This window comes from Camponotus floridanus, unplaced genomic scaffold, assembly GCF_003227725.1.
Source record: "Camponotus floridanus strain SB8 unplaced genomic scaffold, Cflo_v7.5 scaffold450, whole genome shotgun sequence".
In the NCBI taxonomy this organism is placed as follows: domain Eukaryota; kingdom Metazoa; phylum Arthropoda; class Insecta; order Hymenoptera; family Formicidae; genus Camponotus; species Camponotus floridanus.
The window spans coordinates 22,621-48,999 of record NW_020229604.1 but is presented as its reverse complement, the minus strand read 5'-3'; the positions used below and the strand labels follow the sequence as shown (position 1 = coordinate 48,999).

The following is a 26,379-nucleotide window of genomic DNA, read 5'->3' as shown; positions in this document are numbered from 1 at the left end:
TCATATTGTTTGCTAGTGAGTAAAGTTTGCGCTAAAGAAGCTTATAACCTGATTGGTGACATATAATCCAAGAAATGCGACAATAGCCTCATTTAAAGAGGATAACGGCCAAAGTGGATTTTCATAATAGAAACATTCCTGTATTATTTTATGAGCCATGAAGCGGGCAACTTTGATTTTAGTCGCAACAGAATCTACATTGTCATTGTAGATAATATCTGCTTCTCTGAAAATTACAAAATGTTTGATATAATGATTATTTCTGTTGTATAATAACATAAAGAATATTGAATTTCCAAATTTATAATTAAATGATTCTATCTAATTAACATATTAATTATATATTATTATTAATGTTTTATTTCTAAATGCTCATTACGAAGTAATGCAATATATTGGAAACGAGTGTCGCACTATAATATATAATATAATATATATATATATATATATATATATATATATACAGGGTGTCCCAGACCACCCCGTCTCACCCGATTTTTTCGTAAACGCGACATTTTAAAGAAAAATGTTTCAGACAAAAGTTTTGTGACTTCGAGGGGGACATAGATGGTGTCATTGGTTTGACCTTGGATAGTCGTTTGAAGGTCACATAAAGATTACCTTCAATTTCTTAAATGGAACCCCCTATTTTTTCATTGCATATTCTTGTAGCTTATCTCGAGAGCTTTCCCAAAACATTATAATTAAGTACCTTTTTATTAAATACTTTTTGAGTTATTAAGGCTTGAAATAATTTCTTAATTTTACATAAACCATAAAATATCTAGTAAACCATTCATTTTTCGATTAATGTTACCTTCATACTTTTATGTACAAACTAATGAGAGGAATCAATTGGTGTAAAGAAAACATACAGTTGTTTTTAAGAAAAAATATGGAATTGTTAATTGCAAATTACATCTAATTTTTTCTTAGAAACAACTATGTGTTTTCTTTACACCAATTGATTCCTCTCATTATTTTGTACATAAAAATATGAAGGTAAGATAATCGAAAAATGAATGGTTTACTAGATATTTTATGGTTTATGTAAAATTAAGAAATTATTTCAAGCCTTATAACTCAAAAAGTATTTAATAAAAAGGTACTTAATTATAGTGTTTTGGAAAGCTCTCGAGATAAGCTACAAGAATATGCAATGAAAAATAGGGGGTTCCATTTAAGAAATTGAAGGTAATCTTTATGTGACCTTCAAACGACTATCCAAGGTCAAACCAATGACACCATCTTATGTCCCCCTCCAAGTCACAAAACTTTTGTCTGAAACATTTTTCTTTAAAATGTCGCGTTTACGAAAAATCGGGGTGAGACGGGTGGTCTGGGACACCCTGTATATATATATATATAACTTTTTTAAATTTTGATTGATAAAAATGAAAACCTTAATATAATAATTATATTATTCTTATATCTTAATATAATTATTTTAATTTACAATTTTATATTTTAATTTGTAATTTTCTATTTTAAGATTATAAAATATGTATATTTTAATATTATTCTTCATATAAATTGATGTACATTGAAGATAGGTTGTCTAGAAAGTTATTGTAATTTTTAAACTTCAAGTTCAAATACGCATATTTTAGCAAGTGAACTTTATCAAATGAAAAGAGGACCATTGATATGAAGTTTAAATATTTTTGTCAACGAGAAAACAATATTTATTTATTCCTGTAGCATAAAATTTAGATTTTTAGAAGCGACAAACTCTTCGAAGACGTTTCTGACAGTAGCTTTATTGTTAAAGATTTTCCCCTGCAAGAAATTGTCGAAATGTTTAAAGAAGTGATAGTCAGTTGGTGAGAATATGATGGGTGAGACAGAGTTTCATGGAGCTTCATAGCTCAATTGATTAATGCAGCGTCGGTTGTGCGGCGTAGTCGAGCATTGTCGTGTAGAACAATTGGATCTTTTCTGTTGACCAACACCGAACGCAAACTTGTCAGTTCCTGATGCATTTTGTCAATTTCTTGACAGTACCTCTCTCCCGTAATAATTCCGCCCGAATTTAAAAAGCTATAGTAAATTATCTCGGCTGACGTTTACCAAATAGTCACCATAATCTTCTTCTAATACAATTTTAGTTTCGGAGAGCGTTTTGGCGCACCATCATGGTCTAACCATTGTGCAAAACGTCGACGATTATCGTACAAGAACCATTTTTCATCACACGTTACAATGCGATCAAGAGACGGATTATTCTGTTTGTGCAAAATCAGTGCAGAACATACTTCAAAGTGATGATTCTTTTGATTTTCGCTCAATTGATGCGGCATTCATTTGTCTAGGTTTTTTGTTTTTCCAGTTTGTTCCAAGTAATCAGAAACAGGTGACTTGTTTACGCCAAGTTTTTCGCTAGTTCTTGAATCGATGTGCGTGACTCTGTTTCAACTAACACCTTCAAGTGGTCGTCGTCAATAATCGCAGTCGTCCAGAACTTTTCAACTTCAAGACTCTCCACTGAAATTTACGGAAATCACATTGCATTGTACGTTCATTAGCGGTTCCTGGACCAAATGCATCGTTAATATTGAGCGCCTTCAGTTGCTTTACTTACGCCTCATTTTGAATTTATATAAAAAAAATCGCTAGAATTTGCGATTTTATCATTCTTAATTTCATAGTTTTAAATAAAACGGAAATCAATATCAAAACACAGTTATTTTTATTAAAATGTAGTGCGAAGTTTGCGCTTTTACATTGATATAATATAAATACAAAAGAAAGACAACATGAAAAAAGCGTCAAATATTAAATAACAAAAATCGCAATAATTTTCTGGGCAATAATAAACTGGACTAATAATAAACGATTAGATATGTTTCTCCTCTCATTGTGCTTCATACAATATAACTTATTTTTTAAAATATATTCAAATAATATTTTAAAAATAGAGAAAAGATACGTAAATTTTTTCTAATTATATAGTTACTTGTAAAGAATAAGTCCCAAATTTATAATGCTTTCGTTTTGAAAATCCGGAAGTGCAATATGATTTATTTCCCAAGTTTGATTCAAACGTTTCCATTTATCGAACATGTACGTTGTTATATTTTTAGCAAATTGATGTGCAAATTTGCAGTGCATTCTACACCACATATTAACTCTGACACTTTCATTTGTACCAGGCATAAAAGATAAATTAATTCGGTTGAGAAATAGTAGATAAATAGGCTTTACAAACGTATACAAATATGTCTTCATCATGTTTTTATCATTCCTTTCTGTTGTTTGTATCAGTGGACTTAATAAAACTTTATAGTTTTGATAATGTTCGATAATAATATTGTAGATGGGCTTATAATAGGGCATTCTGCTTAAAGATTCGGGCAAAGATGGAATCATGTGTTGGATCCCAATATGATCAACATACGTTGCAAACCTATCACATTCAGAAATATGAATTAACAATAATAAAAGACACCGCAATACCTGATGCAAAAGTGGTTTCAATGAAATTGTATAAAAGTTGTATATATTTTAGTGGTGCGGGATTCGTTAAATGTCTATTTTAGAATATACAGATACAAAATAAATATTTAATAATTAATATTTTAGTATCAAAATTTTAATGCGTTTAATAAAATTAAAATAAATTTCAATATAAAATAGTATTGGAATAATAACTTTATTAAATTGATTTTAATTGATATGTTATCAACATTTTTTTGTACATAATTTTATACAAGTGAAAGAAACTGCTTATTTTAGTGTTAGTTTATTAAATGAAACACATATGTATATATGTCTTAGTTATTAGTAAAAGTAGTATTATTTTTAAATAATATGGGTGTGTGTAAATACACGTTTAAATACATGAAACAGCATAAGTGTAGTTTATATATATGTATAATTGCATGTATTATATGCAGAGTGTTTATGAAAGTTGTAAGTGTATTATGTAAGTGTTTATGATCTAATCAAATTTTGATAATGACTTTTATGAACTATAAGGATAAAAAAAATTTATATAAACATGTGTTTTGAAATGTTTTCCTTCTAAATTGTAGACTTTTTTAAATATTAGAAATAAATTTCCTAAAATTTGATATTGTCAAAATAAACAGTGTAAAACTTAAGTGTTTGTTCAAAATTTCAATTTTCATATAAGCAAGTTTTATAAAAATATAAATCCTTCAAAATCTATTTATATTTTGAAAACAATTCAAATCTCTACCGGAATATTTGATTTCGTTTGAGTGTTGACAATAAAATGCTGTATAAGACGTGTATTATTGCTGTCTACTTTAATTAAATTAATTTTTATTTGGAGCTTACATTCATTTTAATAATAATGATAATATTAAATTGCAAAATTTTTTACAAAAAGATGATTTAAGAAACATATAATTAAGAATGGAAACATTTCAAATACGTACATGTCTATATATAAATGTGTTTTTCTTAGAAAATACTTTTTAAATAAAAATAAAGTGATTTACCAGGACTTGATCATAAACATCGTGAAATTACTATATATTTAACATTTTAACAGTTACTTACCATTGTCGCTCATCTCTTTTATAAAAGGTTTTTAGGCCTGTATCTTCAGTTATATTATAAACTAATTTTATGTTGTAATACCCTGGCAATAAATCATTAGGGAATATAAATTTGACAATGTTTTTCTCAACATCATACATAAATTTTACCGATGTATAAATGATCTCTTCTTGAGTATCATTCTTAAAATATGAAGAATAAAACATAGTTAGATTAATATTTTTTACGTGTAAATAATACAATAATATGCTTGATGTTGGATGTTTAATCTCTGTACGTATAATGCAGTTACAGACAAGAATATTTTCTTCGATATGTGTAACGATGATATCATAACGATGCGGTAATATATAATTTGAATGCCTGTTTAACTCTTCCTGAGATATTTTAATTATCTCGTCGGTTAAAAAAGCCGCAGCGACGATGATAGTTAAGCTGCTGCTTAACAATAGTTTAAGAAACATGATACTACTTTTATCTTAGATATCTGTAAAAATATATTTTTGTTAGAAAGTACAAACGGACAAATTAGACACAGCACTGTCTCTACCATGATTTAATGGAAAAAAGATGGAATTAAGACAAATATATAAAAATAAACTTAATTTTGAATAACTTACTCTGTATAATGAGATATACTACAAATTCTAAGCAAGTGTATGTTTCGTTACAATAATTAGCTGCAATAAATTAATGTTTTATCCACTATCATTGTAACATGAAAGATATACATGCGCACTTGTGATTTCTTATTATTTCGAGAAACTTCCAAAGACTAATAACACTTGGCGATATTACAATAAATGTGTATGCCATATGTAAACACACAACTTCTGAGGTCGTTAACAGACGTTTCGATCGAGAAATGATATGTAATAGCAAAGCACGGTGCCGTTCTTCCCACTCCAAATTCGTGCTAGCGATCGAGCGCTGTAAGATGGCAGAACAGTTTATTTCGCGTAGGTCTAAAGCATAAGAGGCCGTTATGTAGAATGCAAAAATATCTGTAAATATATATATTTGAATTCTTTTATACTATTTAAAAGTAGTATATTCTACCAAAAATTTGATAATCTTTATAATTAGCAATATACATTCAAATAAAATTTTATTAACTATATTATTACAAGTTTGTATCGATAAATTATCTTCAAGCAAATTAATAAAAAAACGTAACTTATTAACACTAGAATATAATATTACAGTATTGTATGTAAGAGAATATAATAAATTTTTTATGTTTTTGTTCACTCTTTTAAATTTATATGGTGGATATATGACTAGAACGAAAATATACGACGAAAAATCTTTCTATTATAATCGATCAAATCAATAATCGTATTTTTCTCACGAAGTAGATTTTTAAATTAAAATTAAGAAATGTTTTTTTAAAATGTGGAATAAAAATATTATAGAAGTAGCGTGCTCCAAGAATTATGCCATATCATTTATTATTAAATTAAAAATATTAATAGTATATTAATAAAACACATTCGTAAAAAATACTTTTTATAGGATTTAAAATATTAATAATATATGTTAATATAACTATTTATTAATTTGTTGATATTTATATACAAATATTTTTATATACAATATTTAAATATTAATTATATGTACAGTATTTTATAATATTAATTAAACATTTAATATTTTATTATGTACAACATTCATAAATATTTTACATTATATTAAAATTATAATCTATATCTGTAATATTATCCTCTATTAAATCATAAATATATATATATATATATATTATAATATATATATATATATAACACATTAATATACATTTATTAATTTATGTGTATTAGCAAGTAATAATTAATGCAGTACTAATACATATATGTTGATACATTAACATAATAAAAAATTTAAGAGATGTTAAAATAAATAAATATTAAGATGTAATTTTATAGTTATTGTGTTACTACATTAATAATTCAGAATTCAGCTTATTTTTGTAATATTAACAAAATATATTAATCTACGAATTAAAAAATAACTTTCTCTCATTTGTATAATTAATAATATAATTTAAATGTCTCAGATTTGCAGAACGATAAGAAAATCTGTAATCATGCGTAAAGTATTCTTATAATACAAACGCATCAGGTATCATTGCAGAATAAATAAAATCTTACCCAATATAATCAAAATCCTGAGAAATTAAAACGCATTTTATTTTGTATATTACTCAGGGACATGATGTTCACAACACATATCAAGATCAAAATCAATAGGGAAGTAAATATGAATATTTATTAGATTTATTATTAAAATTATACCAGCAGAAAATTCTAATTAGAAGCGATAAATATCATTAACTCCAAATAAATTTAAATGTTAAATGAAAATGTTACATACTTTTTCAGCACGATTATAACCGTGATAAAATAAGACTTCCGTCTATTATATTATCTCCGGAACGAACTTGACTTAGTTAAGAAATATATGACGTTATTTGTGTTGATTGCAGGTAACTCTTATGACAGCTTATGTCCGCTGCGTAGGTGTACTTCGATAAAGGAGGAGGTGAAATGATGCAAATGTATGCGAAGTTATAGGTGTCAAATCATGAGACAAAGACTGGATCAAGTTTAGTGAAACATCGATAGAATAATATTGGATTCTTACTTTCATGTCTCCGCAGCTTATAAATCGCACATACATTTGCGCGAGCAAACATGCGACGCGTTTACGCTTACAGGGTATAGCTCTTTATAGTACGCGAAGAAACGCTTTTTAGTTGATTTATATATATAAAATATCAAAAATATTTTAAGCACAATTGCTCTTGCTTAAATAATGACACTTATTATATCTAATTACACTTCTAATATGCTCCACATTTGTGCTCTTAACTCCAATATTCGAACAGAGATAATTCGAAAACAGGAAGAAATTACTGTAATATTTAATTTTGCTTAGAAAATATCTTTTATTCATCAATATAAGATCTCTTGGAAGAAATTAAATGTGTTTTATATATGATCATCAAATTCTTCAGAGCTTATTTCTCGAATTATTAATCGTTTTACTTCTTTGATAGTGATTCAATATATATAATAGTGATTTTAAATTATAACATATTTAATACATATACTTATAAAAAATATTCGGTTTTATTTTAAAATAATTAAAACTTTTATAAAATTTTTTATTAATTAATATTTTCAGATACTTCTTATATTTTATAAAACATTTCATATTAATATATTTATTATATTAAATATTACATATATAAAAAAATATAAATTTGTTTATTTATCATATTTTTAAAAGTTTATATCTATAAAAAATATAAATTATTTTATAATTACGCGATTTATAACATTAAAATATATCTATTTAAAAATTAATTGCGCGCAATAATTAGTTTTAAAATCAATTATTTTGAACATTGCTTTATATATAATAATAAATTTTCTCATATTTTTTATATTTTTATTTATTGTTTCTTTGCGAATTAAAATTTATATAGTATAATACAAAATTATTATACATTATATTATATATAAAATATATATAATATAACCCTCCCATGGGGTACACCTTGTCGCGGTGGGAGGGCTTAGTACTTGGATGGTGCCTTGAGGTTTATTTTAAATTTTTCAATTTATGATAAATCTTAAAGTGCCTGAATAGGAAGCTAAGTACCCTTTCGCGCCGTCAGTGCCGTCAATGTGCCGCGGATGGCAAGCGTTTCGTCAATGCGTCGCGTTTTAACTTTTCGCCTAAATTTCAGTTTTGAATTAAAAAGCGGCAGCCATTAAAAAAAAACTAGGATAAATAAAAAGTTTACTTCTATTTAATGAGTTATAAAGATACACTTACCGTTTTGAGAATTACACAGAGACTTTGTTGTTCGGTCAAATCCAGTTAATTCAAAATATTCTCTTGCGTTGACTCGAGTGTAATAACATTTAATAGCGCTGAATCGGAATGACTTCAATATGTCACTAAATACATATACACGATCAATTTCATAGCATCAATCGATAGAGTGATTTTTATTCAATAAAAAATTTAAAAAATGAACGATGTAAGAATTTTGCGACGAATTATCGAAAAAAATAAGTATAAAAGTAAAAATGAGATAAATACGACTGCTCGTAATAGTTAATTATTTAATGTTACAATAAATCTTTATTCTATTAACGATTTTCTTTAATTAGCGATGAAGGAAGTAAAGAAATAATATTATCGTCTTATATTAACCATATATTCATAACGTATTTCCAAAAATGCATATTAGAAGGTAAATTACCGAAATGCAATATAAAGTCTAATAATTGTATATAGGACAAGACAAGTGAAAAATAATTGGGAATTAAATGTTTCTAAATTAGTTGTTCCATCTACGATTTATAAAAACAATGTTGCTTCCGAATTTTAAACGCTTAATAAACATTTTTGGATATTGTAAATAATACTAAGATATTATAAGTTTACATAGAGAATAAGAATTGAATAGTACATTAAGTCAATAACATAAAAAAACATAAGCAATAAATAAGCACATCGATTAATCACAGTCTAGTATTTTTTTATAAATCGATTATGAGATTTAAGTAGTTAATCAGCAATATCAGGTTAATTGTTACTAACATTATATTTTTTATATTATTTTAGGTGCCATAATATTTAACTTCTAATATATAACCCATTTAATTCGTCTCTCGATTCTTTAATTACTTGCATATTTGAAGTGATATTCATGCATTCATAATATAATATTAAGTATAATACAAAAAGGAGTTATATCAAATATATCACATAATTTGCGCATGTGTTTTATTATATGTACATATACACTTGTCCATAAATTAAATATAGTATAAAATGGTGGGACGTCCAGTGCCTGCAAATGGTTTCTTAAAAGAGACCAAAAATTAAATTAATTCAAAATTAATTAATAAAATACATTTGTTTGTAACCACACTTTTTTTATCAAAAAAGTTTGCAAAATTTATTTTAAATTTATATATTGGAAAAAATGAATTCTATTATATCCATATTCACTCTACTATTATTTTTATTAAGATACTGATATTAATACAAATACTAATGGAAGAATTCTTAATTAAAAGAAGAAAATACATCTTCTCTCAAAGTATATCATTTAGTATATAATTTATTATTTACAAAGTATGAATTTAATTTCGTGATTTAATTCAAGCAGTTTATGGTGATCGTCGTTTAATTACTGTCAAAAACATTGTTTCCAGGTACCGTCAAGAAAATCTGAGTTCCAACTCTATAACGAAAACTTTTAATTTTTAATGAAGCATCGAATTAAGCGGATAAGTCCCACAAAAACCGATGAGAAATAACTCTCCGCGATGAGGATCGTTTCGACTCTCCGTCAATACAAACCGCGCATTTGCTAGGGTTCACCTGACATAAGGGATAGCGATAAGGCTTCTTCGCCGAATCAGCAATCGTGCCCAAAAACATAGAAAAAACGTAATTGTTCGCTATATATTTGTTTAAATCATTTAGTGAATATTTAACGCGACGCGAATTTAGCGAAATACTTTTAATCAAGAACGATATTTATAGTAAATTATTTTATTTTGATTTTAATTTCCACAGTGTGATCGATAATATTTTATTTTTTGCAATATTTTACTTTCGAGCACATTAGTGTTTTGCAAAAGCGCGATCAACAAATTTTGGGAGCAAGAAACTGATATTTAATCGTTGGTTAATATCAAATCTCATTATTCTTATTTAATATTCTTTTTATTATATAGAAGAATTTCATTAACGATATTTGCGCGCAATTATAAATTTTTTAAGTAAAAGTTTCCCGAACTTATTAATAATCTTTTAATATAAAAAGTAAGCTATTTAATACTTGAAAAATTTAGAATAAAAATATTGAAATTAAATATATATTTATCAAATAGATAAATTTAAGGAATTATTATTGTACGTACTATTTCAATTTCATGTAATTTACAACAGACTACAATAAATAATTAAAATTAGATTATTAATTTAGGTATATATATATATATATGTATATATATATATATATATATATATATATATATATATAAGTGTGTGTGTGTGTGTGTGTGTGTGTGTACAATTATATAGAAAATATAAGAAAATTATAAAAAATTATAGAAAATTATAAATAATTATATAATTACAATGTATAGATACAATTTAATAATCAGATGTTATCAGTATCGATATTCTTAATACATTAAGAAATTATTATTTTTATTATTTACACTAATTGATATGACATATGTCAAATTGAAAATAAAAAATGTTAAAAATTATTTAATTTGAATTATACTTTCTCTCAATATATTAATTATTAGATACTAGTAACATTTAAATTTAAAGTTGTATAATTTTTAAGAACATACAATTTACAAAATAAAATACTAATACAATTTAAAAAATATTACAAATCTACAACATTAAATATTATATATAAATGCAATTTAAATGTAGTTATACACTTAAGTTACATTTTTACAATTATTTATAAATTAAATTTTTGATTTTCACCCTACAATCTTTCTTTTATAATTGATTTTAATCTTTTGTGTACAATTTATTTAATTAAATTTATGAAAGATATATTTTTATTTTTTTTTCCTAAAAATTAATTTAATTATACAGCTATATATATTTTCTTTAAACTTTTTTTAAGTGCCCTAACAAACCTAGTTTCCCTGCCTAGCCGCCCTAACAGAGAGACCTACCACATCTATTTGCTCTACCTAGCGGCCCTAATACCAGTCCCAACAGATCTGGTTACAAAAAAATTGTGATTTAGGGAATCCTAATCAAGAATTCACGATAACGTGAGATTTAAGGAGTCCTAACCAGAAATTCACAATCACATAAGATTTAGAGAGTCTTAATCACTCAATTTAATTTGGACTGAACTTCGCGTGTTTTTAATTGCGTGTCATCACACGCACCTATAAATAAGAAAATATTTTTTTCTCACGCATATTTTCTGGCCAATATCAATCACTTTTCAACCCAGTGAGATTTACTTTTATTTCTGGCCGTTCATTCTGACTCGATTTCTACGATTCACAAATGAACAAAGGAGAATAACTCCTTCTTGCTGATTAATTATTATCATCGGCAGATAAGACAATTAATTTATTTGCGATTATATGATATTATAATCGTTTTTCAGACGTGCATATCGTTTGATCATCAAAAATCACAAAATGTAAATCATCATGCATATATAGAAAATAATTAATAATAAGCATGCATTTTAACTCTCGGTCGGCGGACTATTAAAAAACTATATCTTTAAAATTGTTTTATAATACTCATATATATAAATATATAATGGAAATAAAAACATTTCACATATCTTGCATAAAATTGCAATTAATATATCTTTATTTTAAAAATATTTTCGCTTTTTCTTTAATTTTCATTAGTATTTCTTTTAACAAAAAAGTTTAAAAATATAATAAATTTACAATTTATAATATATTTTATAATTTTATTATGGAATATAAATACAAATAGAAAAAATTTTTTTGATTTTATAATTTGAAATTAATCAATGTCCGTATAGGCAATTATCCTGCCATCCGAGAGTTAGAAGCAACGAATTTATCTACATGCATTTATAAATCCATTGCCTCAAGATAAAAGTTTGTCACTCACCGGCACTGATGCGCAACAGCGGAGTTGTTGTTGATGCTACGTTGTCTGTAACACAAATATAAAATCCAAATTATAACAGGGTTTAAAATAATTAATATTTTAGGAAATTATTATTGGACGCATTGAATTTTATATTGTTGCGTACAATTATAACTAGATATGTAAATGTGAAATAATTTTATAAATAATTCATATTTAAGTAGAAATTTTTATAGAAAGAATTTGTAAAATAAAAATTTTCCTAATTTTTTCTTATTTAAATCATTCAAATAAATGAATTAAATTGATACGTGTACGCGATTTATATATAATAATTAATTTAAATAATAATATACACCATCAGGTTGTTCCGCCGGTGCAGGATGCTTCTCCTCCTCTCAGGTTATCAAAATAGATACGATCTATAACATACAAATAGAAGATGCAGTAGCGTCCAAAATAATTAATATTTCAAAAAAATACTATCGTACGCATTGAATTTTATATTTGATATATATAATAGTAAATAAATTAACAAAATAATTCTATGAATTTTAAAAAAAGAACATTTTTTTATTAATATTTCTCGCATTTTATGAAAGCTCATATTTTTACAAGATTAGAGTTTTTATAAAAATTTTTTTCTCCAATTCTCTTTTTTTAAATCATGTAAATAAAAAATTAAATTACGCGATTACTTGCTTAATTTAAATTACAATTATAATCAATATTAATATATATAACTACAAATAAATAAATTACTTACAAGAAGGTTGTTCTGCCGGCGCCTGACGCCTCTCCTAGGTCTCCTCTTCCTCTCAGATCAGTCAGACGCGCGATACTTTTAGTGGCACTCCCGCACTTACGTGCGATATTTTTATATCGCTACTTCCGCTCTTTTACGTGCGATACTGCACGGTTCCCGCACTATTTCGGTAAACGATAAAAAATTTTCTATTTAGTCGTACGATGTATATACTTAATATGTATATACTTTGAACGGCACTCCCGGTTTCGATACGAGCGAAAATCCCATTTCACTTACGAGAATCAGCTTTGAGTCAACAGGTCGGGAATGCAACGATACAACGAGCAAGGATTAAGCCCAAACCGAAAAGAAGACGAAACGATTGACGGAAATAGAGGAAAATGAAGTTCACCAACTCTTTTTCGCGCATAATTATCCTATCTCGTATCGAACTTGGACCCGCTAAACACGATTTCAGGTGCTCCGTCCGGACATATTATGCCTCCCGTGGTTGTTATATGCTACACCAGGTTACTGGACGGCAAAAGAAGAGGATACCCACATTTTTTAAATGCTTACATTCAACAATTTAGAAAATGGGGAGGCAACCCCTTTTGCCGAGCGAAAATCGTGTCTAGGGGAATCCACTCGACTCCTCGACAGGGTTAACACACGCGGTGCGTGTGGCTGTAGACGAGCAAAGAGAAGGGACTCATTGACGACCATTCCGAACAATCGATCGAGTTCTAACTAATTCGGGCCGAATCACTTGACGAAGCACGAAGCGCGAGTGCAAACTCGAAATCCCAGTTAATTGGCATCGGAAGTAGAGACTCGTGACAATAAATGAAATTGGGATTTATGAAATAGTCCAAAAGTTTCGCGAAAACGCGACGACGCGAGAATACTACAACGCACGGTAACGAAGTGCTTGCGTCCGTGGCACGTTGACGGCACCGACGACGCGAAAGGGTACTTAGTTTCGCATTCAGGCACCTTAAGATTTATCATAAATAGAAAAATTTAAAATAAACCTCAAGACACCATCCAAGTACTGAGCCACGCCACCGCGTCAAGGTATACCCATGGGGGTTATGTTATATATATTATAAATTTATAAATTTATAAGTATAAATTTATAATATAATATAATTTGTAAGATAGAGAAAGAATTATTATATATAATTATTATTATATATAATTTTATATATAATGTGTGTATGAAACTTATTATATTATTTAATAATATATAAAGTAAATTATTGCGTTTCCAAATTTAATATTGTATACACACAGTACGCGTTTAGTCAAAATAACAATCATTTTCTTTGTAATGTCTATCTGTATATTATTGAATAAAAGATTACATGACGATAATTTTTCTAAATAAAATTGAAATCTAATTTACAGAGATATTAAAATAATAAATAATAAGAAAATTACTGATATATATATATAATAAATATTGCTACAATTATTGCTATCCTCATAATGTTGATATTACATTAGTATTTTTTTATTATTTATTTCCGTTTTCGACGAAATGTCAATCGAAAAATAAAAGCGGTCTAATAACAAATGTGTCTAATTGTAAATATAACACATCTTCTTAAATTGAGTGAAAATTTCATTGATTAGAATAATTAGAATAATTACAACATTTTATTTAAGAAAATATTGTACTTCAAATTTTATAATATAATATTCTTTGTGAATTATTCTACAAAGTTATGAATATTTAAAAAATTTTTTAAAATAATATTTTTTAGAAGATAAAGCTTTATAAATATAATCTAAATGCAAACAGAAATTATCAGTTACTTAATATTAATATACATTAATTATAATATCATTTTATAGTTGAAAATTAAGAGAATATGTAATATGCATATTTATTTTTTATGCAGATGATGTTGATTGCTTTAATATCGCGATATATAAAACAATAATATATAAAGTATGTTTTCATTAAATGCAGGGTTAAGAAAGTTACTTTTTAAAAGTTACTCGTTACTGTTCTTTTTCTAAAAAATAATTCGTTATCGTTACTCTTTACCAATGTTCAAAAGTAACTCGTTACCGTTACCGTTATTTAAAAATAACGCATCGTTACAATTTTCGTTACTTTTTTAAATATAAATTTATTAAATATTACAGGGTTTATTTTAAAATAAATGAAAACATACTAAATTTTATCAAAATTCTTTATTAATTTTTAAAAGAATTTTCTGTTCAACTATGTCATCATTTAGCTGCTCTCTTTGTGGCGTTAATACAGCTCCACCGACACTGAACATCTTTACTGAACTTTTTCTTTCACATGTGTCTAATGACGCGTTTACGTACATGTGATTTCTGCATCCCACACTCTTCTTTGAATGAAAATTACAACGAGTAAATTTGCATAAAGTAGCGATAAAAGTAACTGTTAAATTTGTTACTCATTACCGAAAGATGTAACGAAGTTACTTCTTTCGTTACAAACGAAATTTGTAACATCATTATCGTTATAGTTATCGAAAAAAATAATTGTAATGGTAACGATGTTACAAGTAACGCGTTACTTCCCAACTTAATTAAATCAAATTTCAAAAATATTCTGGAAACTACATCTCGTTATAAATGTATAAATAAAAAAATTAAAATGTATGACAAATGTAACTAAAATATATAATAGAGAGACATTAAATAAAATGCGACATTAACAAGCTAAAATATACAGCAGGCATTTAATATGATAAATTGCAATTATCGAAAAAATTCGTTTTGAATAAATTTATGAAAAGAGGAAAATTCTAATTCTTTTATGCATAAAAAATCTAAATAATATATTATTGTAAAGCAGATTTTAAAATATTATTATCTATATAAAAATATTAATACAAGGACATTTTATTATAGACATTTTAAATATATTAAAATAAAATCCAGAATATTTTACATATACATGTTATACTAATGTAATTTAAAATTGAAATAATTTAGATAATTTGGAATGAGAGAGAGAGAGAGAGAGAGAGAGAGAGAGAGAGAGAGAGAGAAAGAGAGAGAGAGGGAGTGAACAAAAGGACAAGCAATATATAATATGATCTGAATATAAATGATGTATATAAATCTAATATAAATAATATATATAATATAGCTTGAATATAAATGATAAATATAAATAATAAATAATTTACAAATTATTTACCGCATATTGTTGCTCCGTATGTTGCCCAGTGCTTTTTCAGACTTGCTTTTCCTCTCCTTTACTATTTTTTCGTTGCACTCCCGAAAACAAGATTAATTAAGGTTAATCATATTCGCGACGATCGCGAGACACTTTGCACGGCACTCCCGATCGCGTAATAATTACGATTATAAATTTAGTAAGCATTAATTATAATTGTCATAGCGAATTTCTTTCAATACTAGTCGCGATTGCGTTATGGTTAGAGAGAAAATTTGGCGTTATAAAAAGTATTTCGTACCTTACTCCTCGAGTGATACCGTGCGAATGATATCGAGGCCGTGAGATGTAAACACAATACATCATACGCCGCTAAGGCCGAACGTATTATTGTCTATTCATTGCCGAAATATTTTGCGTACTTACACGGAATATTAAAGATTATAAGAGTGTTTTAGATTAATTAAATGATATTTGTTAAAGAATTGATGTATCACAAAGCTTTTCATTATGTTAACTTCGATTTATTTCGTTACTTCGATTTACGATTCGATTGTTTTGCTGTGCGTTTTGAATCTAAATTAGATTTAAATAAATGAAAAATAGAACGAGATAAAGCGTCGCGGTCGAATTATATTTGATGTCATATTCTATAGTTGATGTAAGACTCTATAAATATTATTAAAGAAATAATTTCTGCTTATAAAAATCGCACTAAACATAACAGAACCGAAGAACACATTAGCGCGTCATACACCATCAAGGCCGAAGATCGTGTTATTATTTTATAACTGAGATATTATTACATATTATGATTATGTATATATATATATATATATATATATATATATATATATATATATACTTGTAATAAAGAATGATTGCGTTTCAATAAAGATTTATCATCGCAATACATTATCGTATGCCAAAAAATAATTAATCATTAATTGTATTCATGATCGAAAATGATTTTTTAATATTAATCGCGAACATATTTTTAAATGGAATTTGTGACGGAGCGTTTTGTGTTATTAGTTTGCTGGTCGAATATATATCGACACACAAATGATAACAAGACCGTGAGATATAAAGAATAGCGCTCTATAACCGTCAAGGCCGAATACCATGTTGTTGTCAATTTGTTGCCGAATTATTTTACGTTTAACATTACACACACACACACACACATGGAATATTAAATTATAGAAATTTATTATATTATAGAAATATTTTAAATTATAAATTATAATTATTAAATAATTATAATATATTACCAATTTTTTCATTATGCAAATTGCTCGATCTCATTATTCGATTATTTCACTGTGTATTTTGAATTTAAATTATATTTAAATCGTCCAAAAGTCGAATAGTGTAGCAGTGAACAAAATGTATCTGACTTCAAGTATCATTGGAAAAATAATTATTGTCCGGAAGAATTGCAATGAAATAATAATATAAAAATTTATATATATATATATATTTTATTCTTTGACTTGATTAAACGAATCATTAAATCATTTAACATACGCGTTCGAAATCTATCTTCACAATAGTGTTAAAATCATATTATTCTTAAAATTAATTAATTATTAATCATGATAATTATAGCAAATTATTTCTCGATATCGTAACCGTATTTCGAAAAAGAATTCGACAATCTATAGAATGTTTTACATCTCATTACCTTCTTGCTCAAGTGTCGCCGGGTGAATGACAACATGCTAAGCGCCTATGATAACAGTAACAGTATCGCAAAGGCTGTAAAGGCCAAATAATGTTATAGTTAATTTAGATTATTGTCTTGAAATATTTAATACTTTAAACATTACTTTATGATATAAACTTATGATATAATTAATGCTGGACATTTTATCTCTTATTTTAAATTAATAAATAATGCTATTTTATCGCAAGTAAAATTTAACTATCCATATTATTTTATTTTGATTCAGAAACCATTTGTAAATATCATATATCTTGTGTCTTATCAAATTTTCAATTTCTGAAGGAAATGATTTCATTTGACGTTAAAGAATAAAAAATATTTCTTATAATAAATCAATATAATAAAATTACGACAATAAGATTCTTTATTAACACGGCAATCTCGTTTAATCGAACACGAAAAGAACGTGGAAAAACGGTATTTTCGTAATCATAATTTATTTCATGAATATTCAGTTCCGCGCGATATGGAATTTATAAATAGATTTCGAATTTATTGACGACTCTTTGATATGAAAATACAATCAATTACTTTTTTATGAATATTTCAAAATATATACTATAGAATATATTTCAAATATATACTATAGAATAAAATATGTATGTAAATTTAATGAATTACTATTATATAATCATTATATGTATACTTTGGATAATTTTTCATGTAATTTGTATTGGATAATTTTTCATGTAATTTGTAAGAATGTATTCATGATATTTCTTAATTATTAATAATATTAATATTAAATAGATAGAGAGATGAATTGTAGTTTAATATTACTGGCAATAACAAAAGAAATATTACTGAGATATTACTGATTGAAATAGTCAAAATTATTAACTGATTCTTTCAATAAAATGTCACTGATTTATAGTGCTGTACTTATAACTGCTATAATCAGTGACTATTTACTGTTTTTCAGTGATAATACACTGATTTACTTTTAGACAGTGCTTTATTCAATAATACTATTAAATATATTATTATGGTAAGAAAAAGACGTCAAAATATGGTACATTTTATGATGTCAAAATGCGATACATCTCATGACATCAAGAATCTGTGACATTAGATCATCACTTTTACGTCACAAAAACGTCAATTCGTGACATCAAGAATAGTCAGTGAATGACTAATTTGAAACGTCAAAATGACGTGTGCTTGTTACCTGGGTTAGTACTACAGGATTCCTTCGCGATAGTAAAAAAAAAAATAATTAATATAATCTTTATCGGAAAAAATCTTACGAAAACATAATTGATGTTGTATGATCCTTTTTTATTAGATTTAAATAGGTTTTGATAAATTATGAACTCCCAGGGCAAGAGAGAAATTTTAAAAGTTTAGGTTTAAATTTTTCTTTTCCCAGATGATATACTCCCCACCAAGGAGAATCTTCATTGCTAAGAGAATAGTACAATACTTTTAAACCTTGAGAATATGTTCATTCTTTCCACCATGGCAAAAGCCTACGAGATTTAACAAAAAAAAATTCTAATATAAAACAACACGACAAGAAAGTAGCGAATAAGAGCCATCGTGGATGGTAATGCGTAAATTTTAATTGTTCGCGATAATTTAAACGAGCACGAGATGTATGCATATGTTTCACTTGGTGCATTTACCAAGATATAGATTCTCATTTTTGAGAATTCTATAAATCCTCTTTACCCTTCTGAAGAGATGTAGACAAGAAAAATATTGGGGCGATATTTAATTATATATTTAATTATAATATAACATAATTTAATTATAATTATCTATATATTATGAATATAATTTACACTTTCCTTTACTTCATGTTTATAAGAAAATAAAAACATCAATGAATTGCAGACCAAAATGAATCCATGTAAATGCACGTGTATTTAATTATATATTATTAACGTACATAAGCATAAATAATAAATAAAAACTATAAACATTATAAAAAGCTATTTGTCAAAAAGATATATAGATGTATTTGCGTCACAATTGTTACTTCTATCAAACGGTTATTGTTGATATTTGACAAAATTTTGAAAGTAATTCTGTTGACTTTTGATTTCGAAAAAGCGCATTTGTAGTTTGCTTACAATATTTGAAGTATATGGTTGCATACATGTGAAATTTTCTGCTAATTCTGTAAAGCATGTCTAAAACAGATTATATCGGTATTAGTGTAAATAGCCAATAATTATTATAAACATTATATTAAATATTATCTATTATGTGTATATATATATATATATATATATATATATAATATTAATATATTTAATATATATATATATTTAAATATATATATATATTAATAATACATACAATAAATAATAATAATAATCTTAAATGTAATAGAAATAAATAATAATTATGGAAATATGAAAATTACAAATTTACTGAAATGAGAATAAAATCATTCTTCTATTGTACGTACCTACGTGTTCTATTATATTATGTGCATAGTGTTGCACTATATTTTACTTACCAACTTTTTTGTTTACAAGGAGTACTTATAAATAATAGTTAGATAGTTACTTTGCAAGTAATTTTTAAGAAATAAAAATCAAAATTTAAAATTGGAAATTTTAAAAATAAAATAAAATTAGCAATTTATATGAGCTGCAGCTGTCACAGAGATAACATCATTATAATATTATAATATTATAATTGTTACATCTAGCAAGAACATTAATCTTTTTAACTCATCCATCTTTATTAAATTTTTATTTTAGTAAACAAATGACTCGTGTAATATTAAAGTATGCAAATCACATTACGTAATATTTTCTCAATTATATTAAAAAACATTTAAATTTATTTAACTAAGAGCTGAACGTCTAGACTAATTAAGATTTAAATCTAAAACTTGTAAATTTTCTTTTTAAAATTTATAATTCGATTTTCACTAAAATTTCCAAGTAAAGAAATTCTCTTTCTCTTTTGCTTTCGCTCGCTCGCTCATTCTTTCTCACTTTCTCAATCATTAAAAATTGCATGTTTCCAAAATAATATATTTTTGGAAATTAGAAATAAATATATGCTTATTTTATAAAAAAATTAAATTACATTAATTTTTGCTTGTTATTTTAGGACACTGTGACATTAATATATTCTGTATGAAAACAGAACAATCAATGATTAATAAACGAAATATTAGTATAATAATGTTCCTAAAATTTACCTCTACTTTCGTATTTCTTTCATTCACAAAACGCGATAACTTCTTACATTCATTTAATTTAACTTGCATTACATTAAGAAATTTATCTGTTATGAAGTCGTTTATCTAAAACAAATTATTTTGATGATATTAAACAGCAATATTTGATGTCATCATGGTTATTTATTTTACACACACACACACACACACGCACACACACACACACACACACACACACATATATATAAGCACATGCAATTTTTACCTTTTGGAGTTGATCTGTGGAATACACATGATTAATAATTACAGTAAATGTTGCATACTCGCTGATTTGTCTATAACAGTAAAATAATAAATTTATTGATACACACATAAATTGTTGAATGATAGATATATATTTACGGAGAGAAAATTGTATTACTTAGGTTTTATATTTTTAAGATTGTGTAATATGAAATCGAGTACTACAGGATTCCTTGCATGCTTTGCGATAGTAAAAAGAAAATAATCAATATAATCTTTATCGGAAAAATCTTTTAAAAATATAATCGATGGTGCACTATCATTTTTTATTAGATTTAAATAGGGTATGATAAATATTGAATCCTCAGGGCAAGACAGATATTTTAAAAATTTAGTTTTAAATTTTTCTTTTCCCAGACGATATACTTTCCACCAAGGTGAATCCTTCATACTTTCACTGCTAAGAGGATAGTACAATATTTTTAAACCTTGACAATATGTCCATTCTTTCCACCATGGCAAAAGCCTATGAGATTTAACAAAAAACAAATTCTCATAAAAAAGTTTTGCACATATTAATCTTATATTTTGATTAAATAATTTTACAAATTATGATTTTATAACATAATATAATAAAGTTAAATTTTGATCGAATAATGTAACAAACATTGCACATGTATCTACAAAACATTTAAATTAAAATAATCAGAAATATACAAGAAAAATTACGTGTTCTTTTCTGGATTCTCGAGATGTGAAATTAAGTTATGTTGGGCTGTTTCTATGCATATGCGACCATCAAGATTACATGCCCATTTCGCAGCCTCCATTCTCAAACTCTTTGTAAGATCGTGTTCATTAGAATCAAGTTCATTGTATTTAAGTGAATCAAGCAACTTGTATAGTAAGATTAACACTTTCACCTAAATATATAAATATATATATACATATATATATATATATATATATATATATGTACATATATATGTATTTATATGTATTTAAACAAGTATTGAGAAAAGCTCTCTTAAATTTTAACAATAAATAGAAAGGTCATAGGCGATAGAGAGCATGTAAATAATTAGATAATCAAGATTAAAATAGAAAAATCATAATTTAATAAAGCAAATTAAGTACGATAAACATACAAAAATTAAACATAAGAATATACATAAGGTACGAACGTTTCTGCCTCTCGCTTTGAGCCTTCTTCAGCGCAATAATAATAACCAACAGAAATTAATATAAAAATTAATAAATCATGAATATAATAAGGTATTGAGTAACATATAAATAATGATAAAATCGCAATCGGCGCAACGTTAATAGACGCTTATCGAAGTAATAGATCTTCATGGTAAAAAATAGAAACCTTATTGTGCAAGTGTAATTGGTGTAGAACAGAACACTTGTCGCATCCAAGTTTTCATCATAGGAATCTTGACCGTATTGTCAAAATCCTTTTAGACAATTGCTATTCCTTGAGCTTCATATTTGAAGTCATAAGCCAACGACTTAGATTTTTGTTTATGAATCGTGATCGCGGTGATCTTGGGACATTGAAAGATTCTTCCACGTTTTTCACAGTCCCATACTTGCCAAACTTCACTGAGCGGTTTAGAAGCGTCACAAAGAACTTGGACATCAAACTTTCCTATACCAGCCTAAATAAATTAAACAAGTTTATTAAAGTACATAAAGACTACATTCCCTCTAATCAAAAAACCAATGTAGTTTATAAAATTAATTGTTCGGATTGTGACGCTTCATATATTGGCCAAACTTCGAGAATGCTAAAGACGAGAATTTCGGAACATAGATCGCAACTTAATAGAAATTATACTACTCGCTCTGTCGTTACAAATCATAGGCTACAATACGATCATGATTTTTGTTGGAACGACGTTAAAATTCTGGATGAAGCTCCTTTTTACAATAGAAGATTAATTTCTGAAATGCTTTACATCAAGAGACAAAAGAATGGTTTAAATTTACAGACAGACACAGAAAATTTATATCATGATATTATAAACGAGCTACCGAAAATTTGAATGTCATGTTCGGGTATATACTCGTATACCAGCCTTCTCATCGGCATTTCTAACAGTAACTGTTTCTCACGTTGAACCTTATTGTTTCTCTCCATCTTTCGTATTATCGTTGAACAGTCTCTTTGTAAGTATTTATATTGTCACACAGTATATTATATGAATTGTTTAAAATACCGGATCATGCCATTTTCAGGCTGCATTTGGTACTGTTGTCGAGTTTCTGTTCTACACCAATTACACTTGCACAATAAGGTTTCTATTTTTTACCATGAAGATCTATTACTTCGATAAGCGTCTATTAACGTTGCGCCGATTGCGATTTTATCATTATTTATATGTTACTCAATACCTTATTTTATTTATGATTTATTAGTTTTTATATTAATTTCTGTTGGTTATTATTATTGCGCTGAAGAAGGCTCAAAGCGAGAGCCAGAAACGTTCGTACCTTATGTATATTCTTATCTTTAATTTTTGTATGTTTATCGTACTTAATTTGCTTTATTAAATTATGATTTTTCTATTTTAATCTTGATTATCTAATTATTTACATGCTCTCTATCGCCTATGACCTTTCTATTTATTGTTTATATGTATTTATATTGTTACTTGATATAAATTTATATTTTTCGATTCTTGCATTATACTTTGCTATATAGAAAGATATCTTGCGTAATTGTATTTTACATATTAAGATGGTTTATATATTAAAAACATTCTGTCTTTGTAAACAGCTCTGAATTCATTTCACATAAAGATATCTATCTTATATAGCTATACTTATATATACGTATTTATACAAATTTGTTTACACAAATTTGAATTTTTCTTGCGTGCACATTCACACATGCTTAATACATGTTCATATTACAAAATAAACATACAGAAGTGAATGCATGCATATATTGTAAACATGTAGACATTATATCTATTGTATAAATGTAGACATTATATCTATTGTATAATATAATTTAATAATTTGTTAATTCTTTTGTGTATTAAACACATAGATAATTAATATATATATATGTGTCCTACTAACTTTCTATCTTAAAATTAATGATATTTAAATCGTCATTTTAAATATTATGCTGTGATTAAAAATGATAACAATTTTCCAACTTTTCTCCCTTTTCCTCTCGAATTTCTTATAATATTAGTACATACACTATTCGAGTGTTAATTTACAAATATACTTATCTTTCATCTAAAATATGTATATTTAAACCTTTTTATCTAATCAAATTTTTTCTAATTACATGTACAGTATCCGTCAAAAATATATCATCTTTTTTAAGGATAATTTAATTCAAAGTGTATATATGTATTTAATTAATTTTTCTTAAGTAGCTGTGTTCATTATTGAATGAAAAGTCTATTGTTAAATAATCTATATTATACCTACTATTGAAACATGTGACTAGATAAAAATATATACACTTTGAATTAAGTTATTCATTTTGAGTTAAGTTATTCTCAAAAAACATAAAGGTGATATGTTTTAAAGGTGATATTTTTGGCCTATACTGTATTTTATTGTATGTATCTTTTTGACAAGCACTTAATAATTATTGTTATAAATGCATACAATATTAATATGTGCAATAAGTAATATGTTTTAGTATGTTGGAGACATCACTATTGACATGTTTATAATTTGTGTTATTACCTTGATTTTAATATATATTCTTTCCTGAAATAGAAAGATATTGGACAGATATTCTAAAGCTTTAAACATAGGATACCATGCCACGTAGTCTGTTTCTTGTGATAGATATTTTGCAATATTCCAGAATACAGTGGAATTAAGTTGGTTTGTTATCATTAAGTGGAAAGCGTCATCGATAATTTGAGCACGATTCAAAACATGTATTTCCCTATAATTTGTAGAATTTAGATAACTTGCCATTCTTCGCCAGTTCTCGATATCGTAATTGACTCGATAATATCCTGCCGAAAATAAATAAATTGTATATAAATATAATATATATAATATATATATATATATATATACATAATTCTTTCAAATGGTTTATCAGTACAAGTATCTGTTTATACTTTTGTACTTAAACTTTTGTACATTAATAGAGATCAAAAATATATCATAAAGTGAACATAAATGGAAATGCAATTTGTATATTATATTAGGTATAAAATCATTTTGCATGAAAATTGAATATTTCTAATAATTGTGCGTATGTATGTATATATATGCATGTATATATAATGTATGTATGTATATATAATGTATAATAAATGTAATGTATATAATACATAATATAATGAATAACACTTTTAATAATGTAAATCTTTCTCTCCAATGTGTGTGTATGATAAACACTATAAAATGCAATAAATTTATTGCAAACTTACCAGTTTGTTCTGGATTATATACCATAAAGTTATCCGGTCCTATATTATGAATGTTGTAGTTATTTCTCAACTTATCCGATGTAGATATGAAATCATCCGCCGACTTATTTAAATTTGATATCAACCTTTTTATCGGTTTAGTATAATAATAATAAACTTTATAATCTCGTACTATTTCCATTTACAATATAATATGTTCGCTTTATTGGAGACGTGAGCAGCGTAGTGATTAGTTGCTTTATACGAGTTAAATCGTATATAGATATTTGAATGTCTACATCCGAAAGGGTTCGAATTCTATTCTTCATAATTTCATCAAAATAGTTAAAAGTTGGCTTGCTAAAGTTACAAAATTTATACAAAATTAGTGATGTGTTAACGAAAGATATTATAAGCAAATGTATATCTTATATATATATATATATTAATATATATATATTATATATATTATATTATATATATTATATAAAGATGCATTTTTAAAAAAATGTTCATACAAAAAGTTATATGGTTTTATGTGGCGGCATTACACAGTAACATTATATGACCTCGAATAGCGTTGTCAAGATTATGTGAAGGTCAGCTTCAATTTTTTAAATAGAACCCCTATTTTTTCCATTGCCATATTCTTGTAGCTTACCTCGAGAGTAAAGCTCCAAAACTGTAAATAAATTATTTTCCTAAAGTAGACTTTTCGAATTATGAAACTTGAAATCATTCTTAATTTTACAAATCATAAAATTC

General features: G+C 26.1%; 2 protein-coding genes across 2 annotated transcripts; both read right to left on the bottom strand.

Annotated features, from left to right (window-relative positions):
- Positions 1-48: 48 nt before the first annotated feature.
- Positions 49-7,052, bottom strand: LOC112639069 (glutamyl aminopeptidase-like; the record flags this gene model as incomplete). Its single annotated transcript, XM_025411932.1, has 5 exons — positions 6,898-7,052; positions 5,148-5,531; positions 4,528-5,014; positions 2,957-3,406; positions 49-226 (listed from the first exon to the last, which is right to left on the bottom strand). Coding segments are annotated over exons 3-5 (1,092 nt in total), but the record flags the coding sequence as incomplete, so codon positions are not given.
- Positions 7,053-19,690: 12,638 nt separating this feature from the next.
- On the bottom strand, positions 19,691-25,797 carry LOC112639070 (aminopeptidase N-like). Its single transcript, XM_025411933.1, has 7 exons — positions 25,636-25,797; positions 24,932-25,212; positions 21,941-22,134; positions 21,390-21,737; positions 21,234-21,303; positions 20,990-21,094; positions 19,691-19,961 (listed from the first exon to the last, which is right to left on the bottom strand). Exons 1-7 carry the CDS (start codon positions 25,658-25,660, stop codon positions 19,821-19,823), a joined length of 1,164 nt encoding a protein of 387 aa, XP_025267718.1. The 5' UTR covers positions 25,661-25,797; the 3' UTR covers positions 19,691-19,820.
- Between the last annotated feature and the right edge of the window lie 582 nt (positions 25,798-26,379).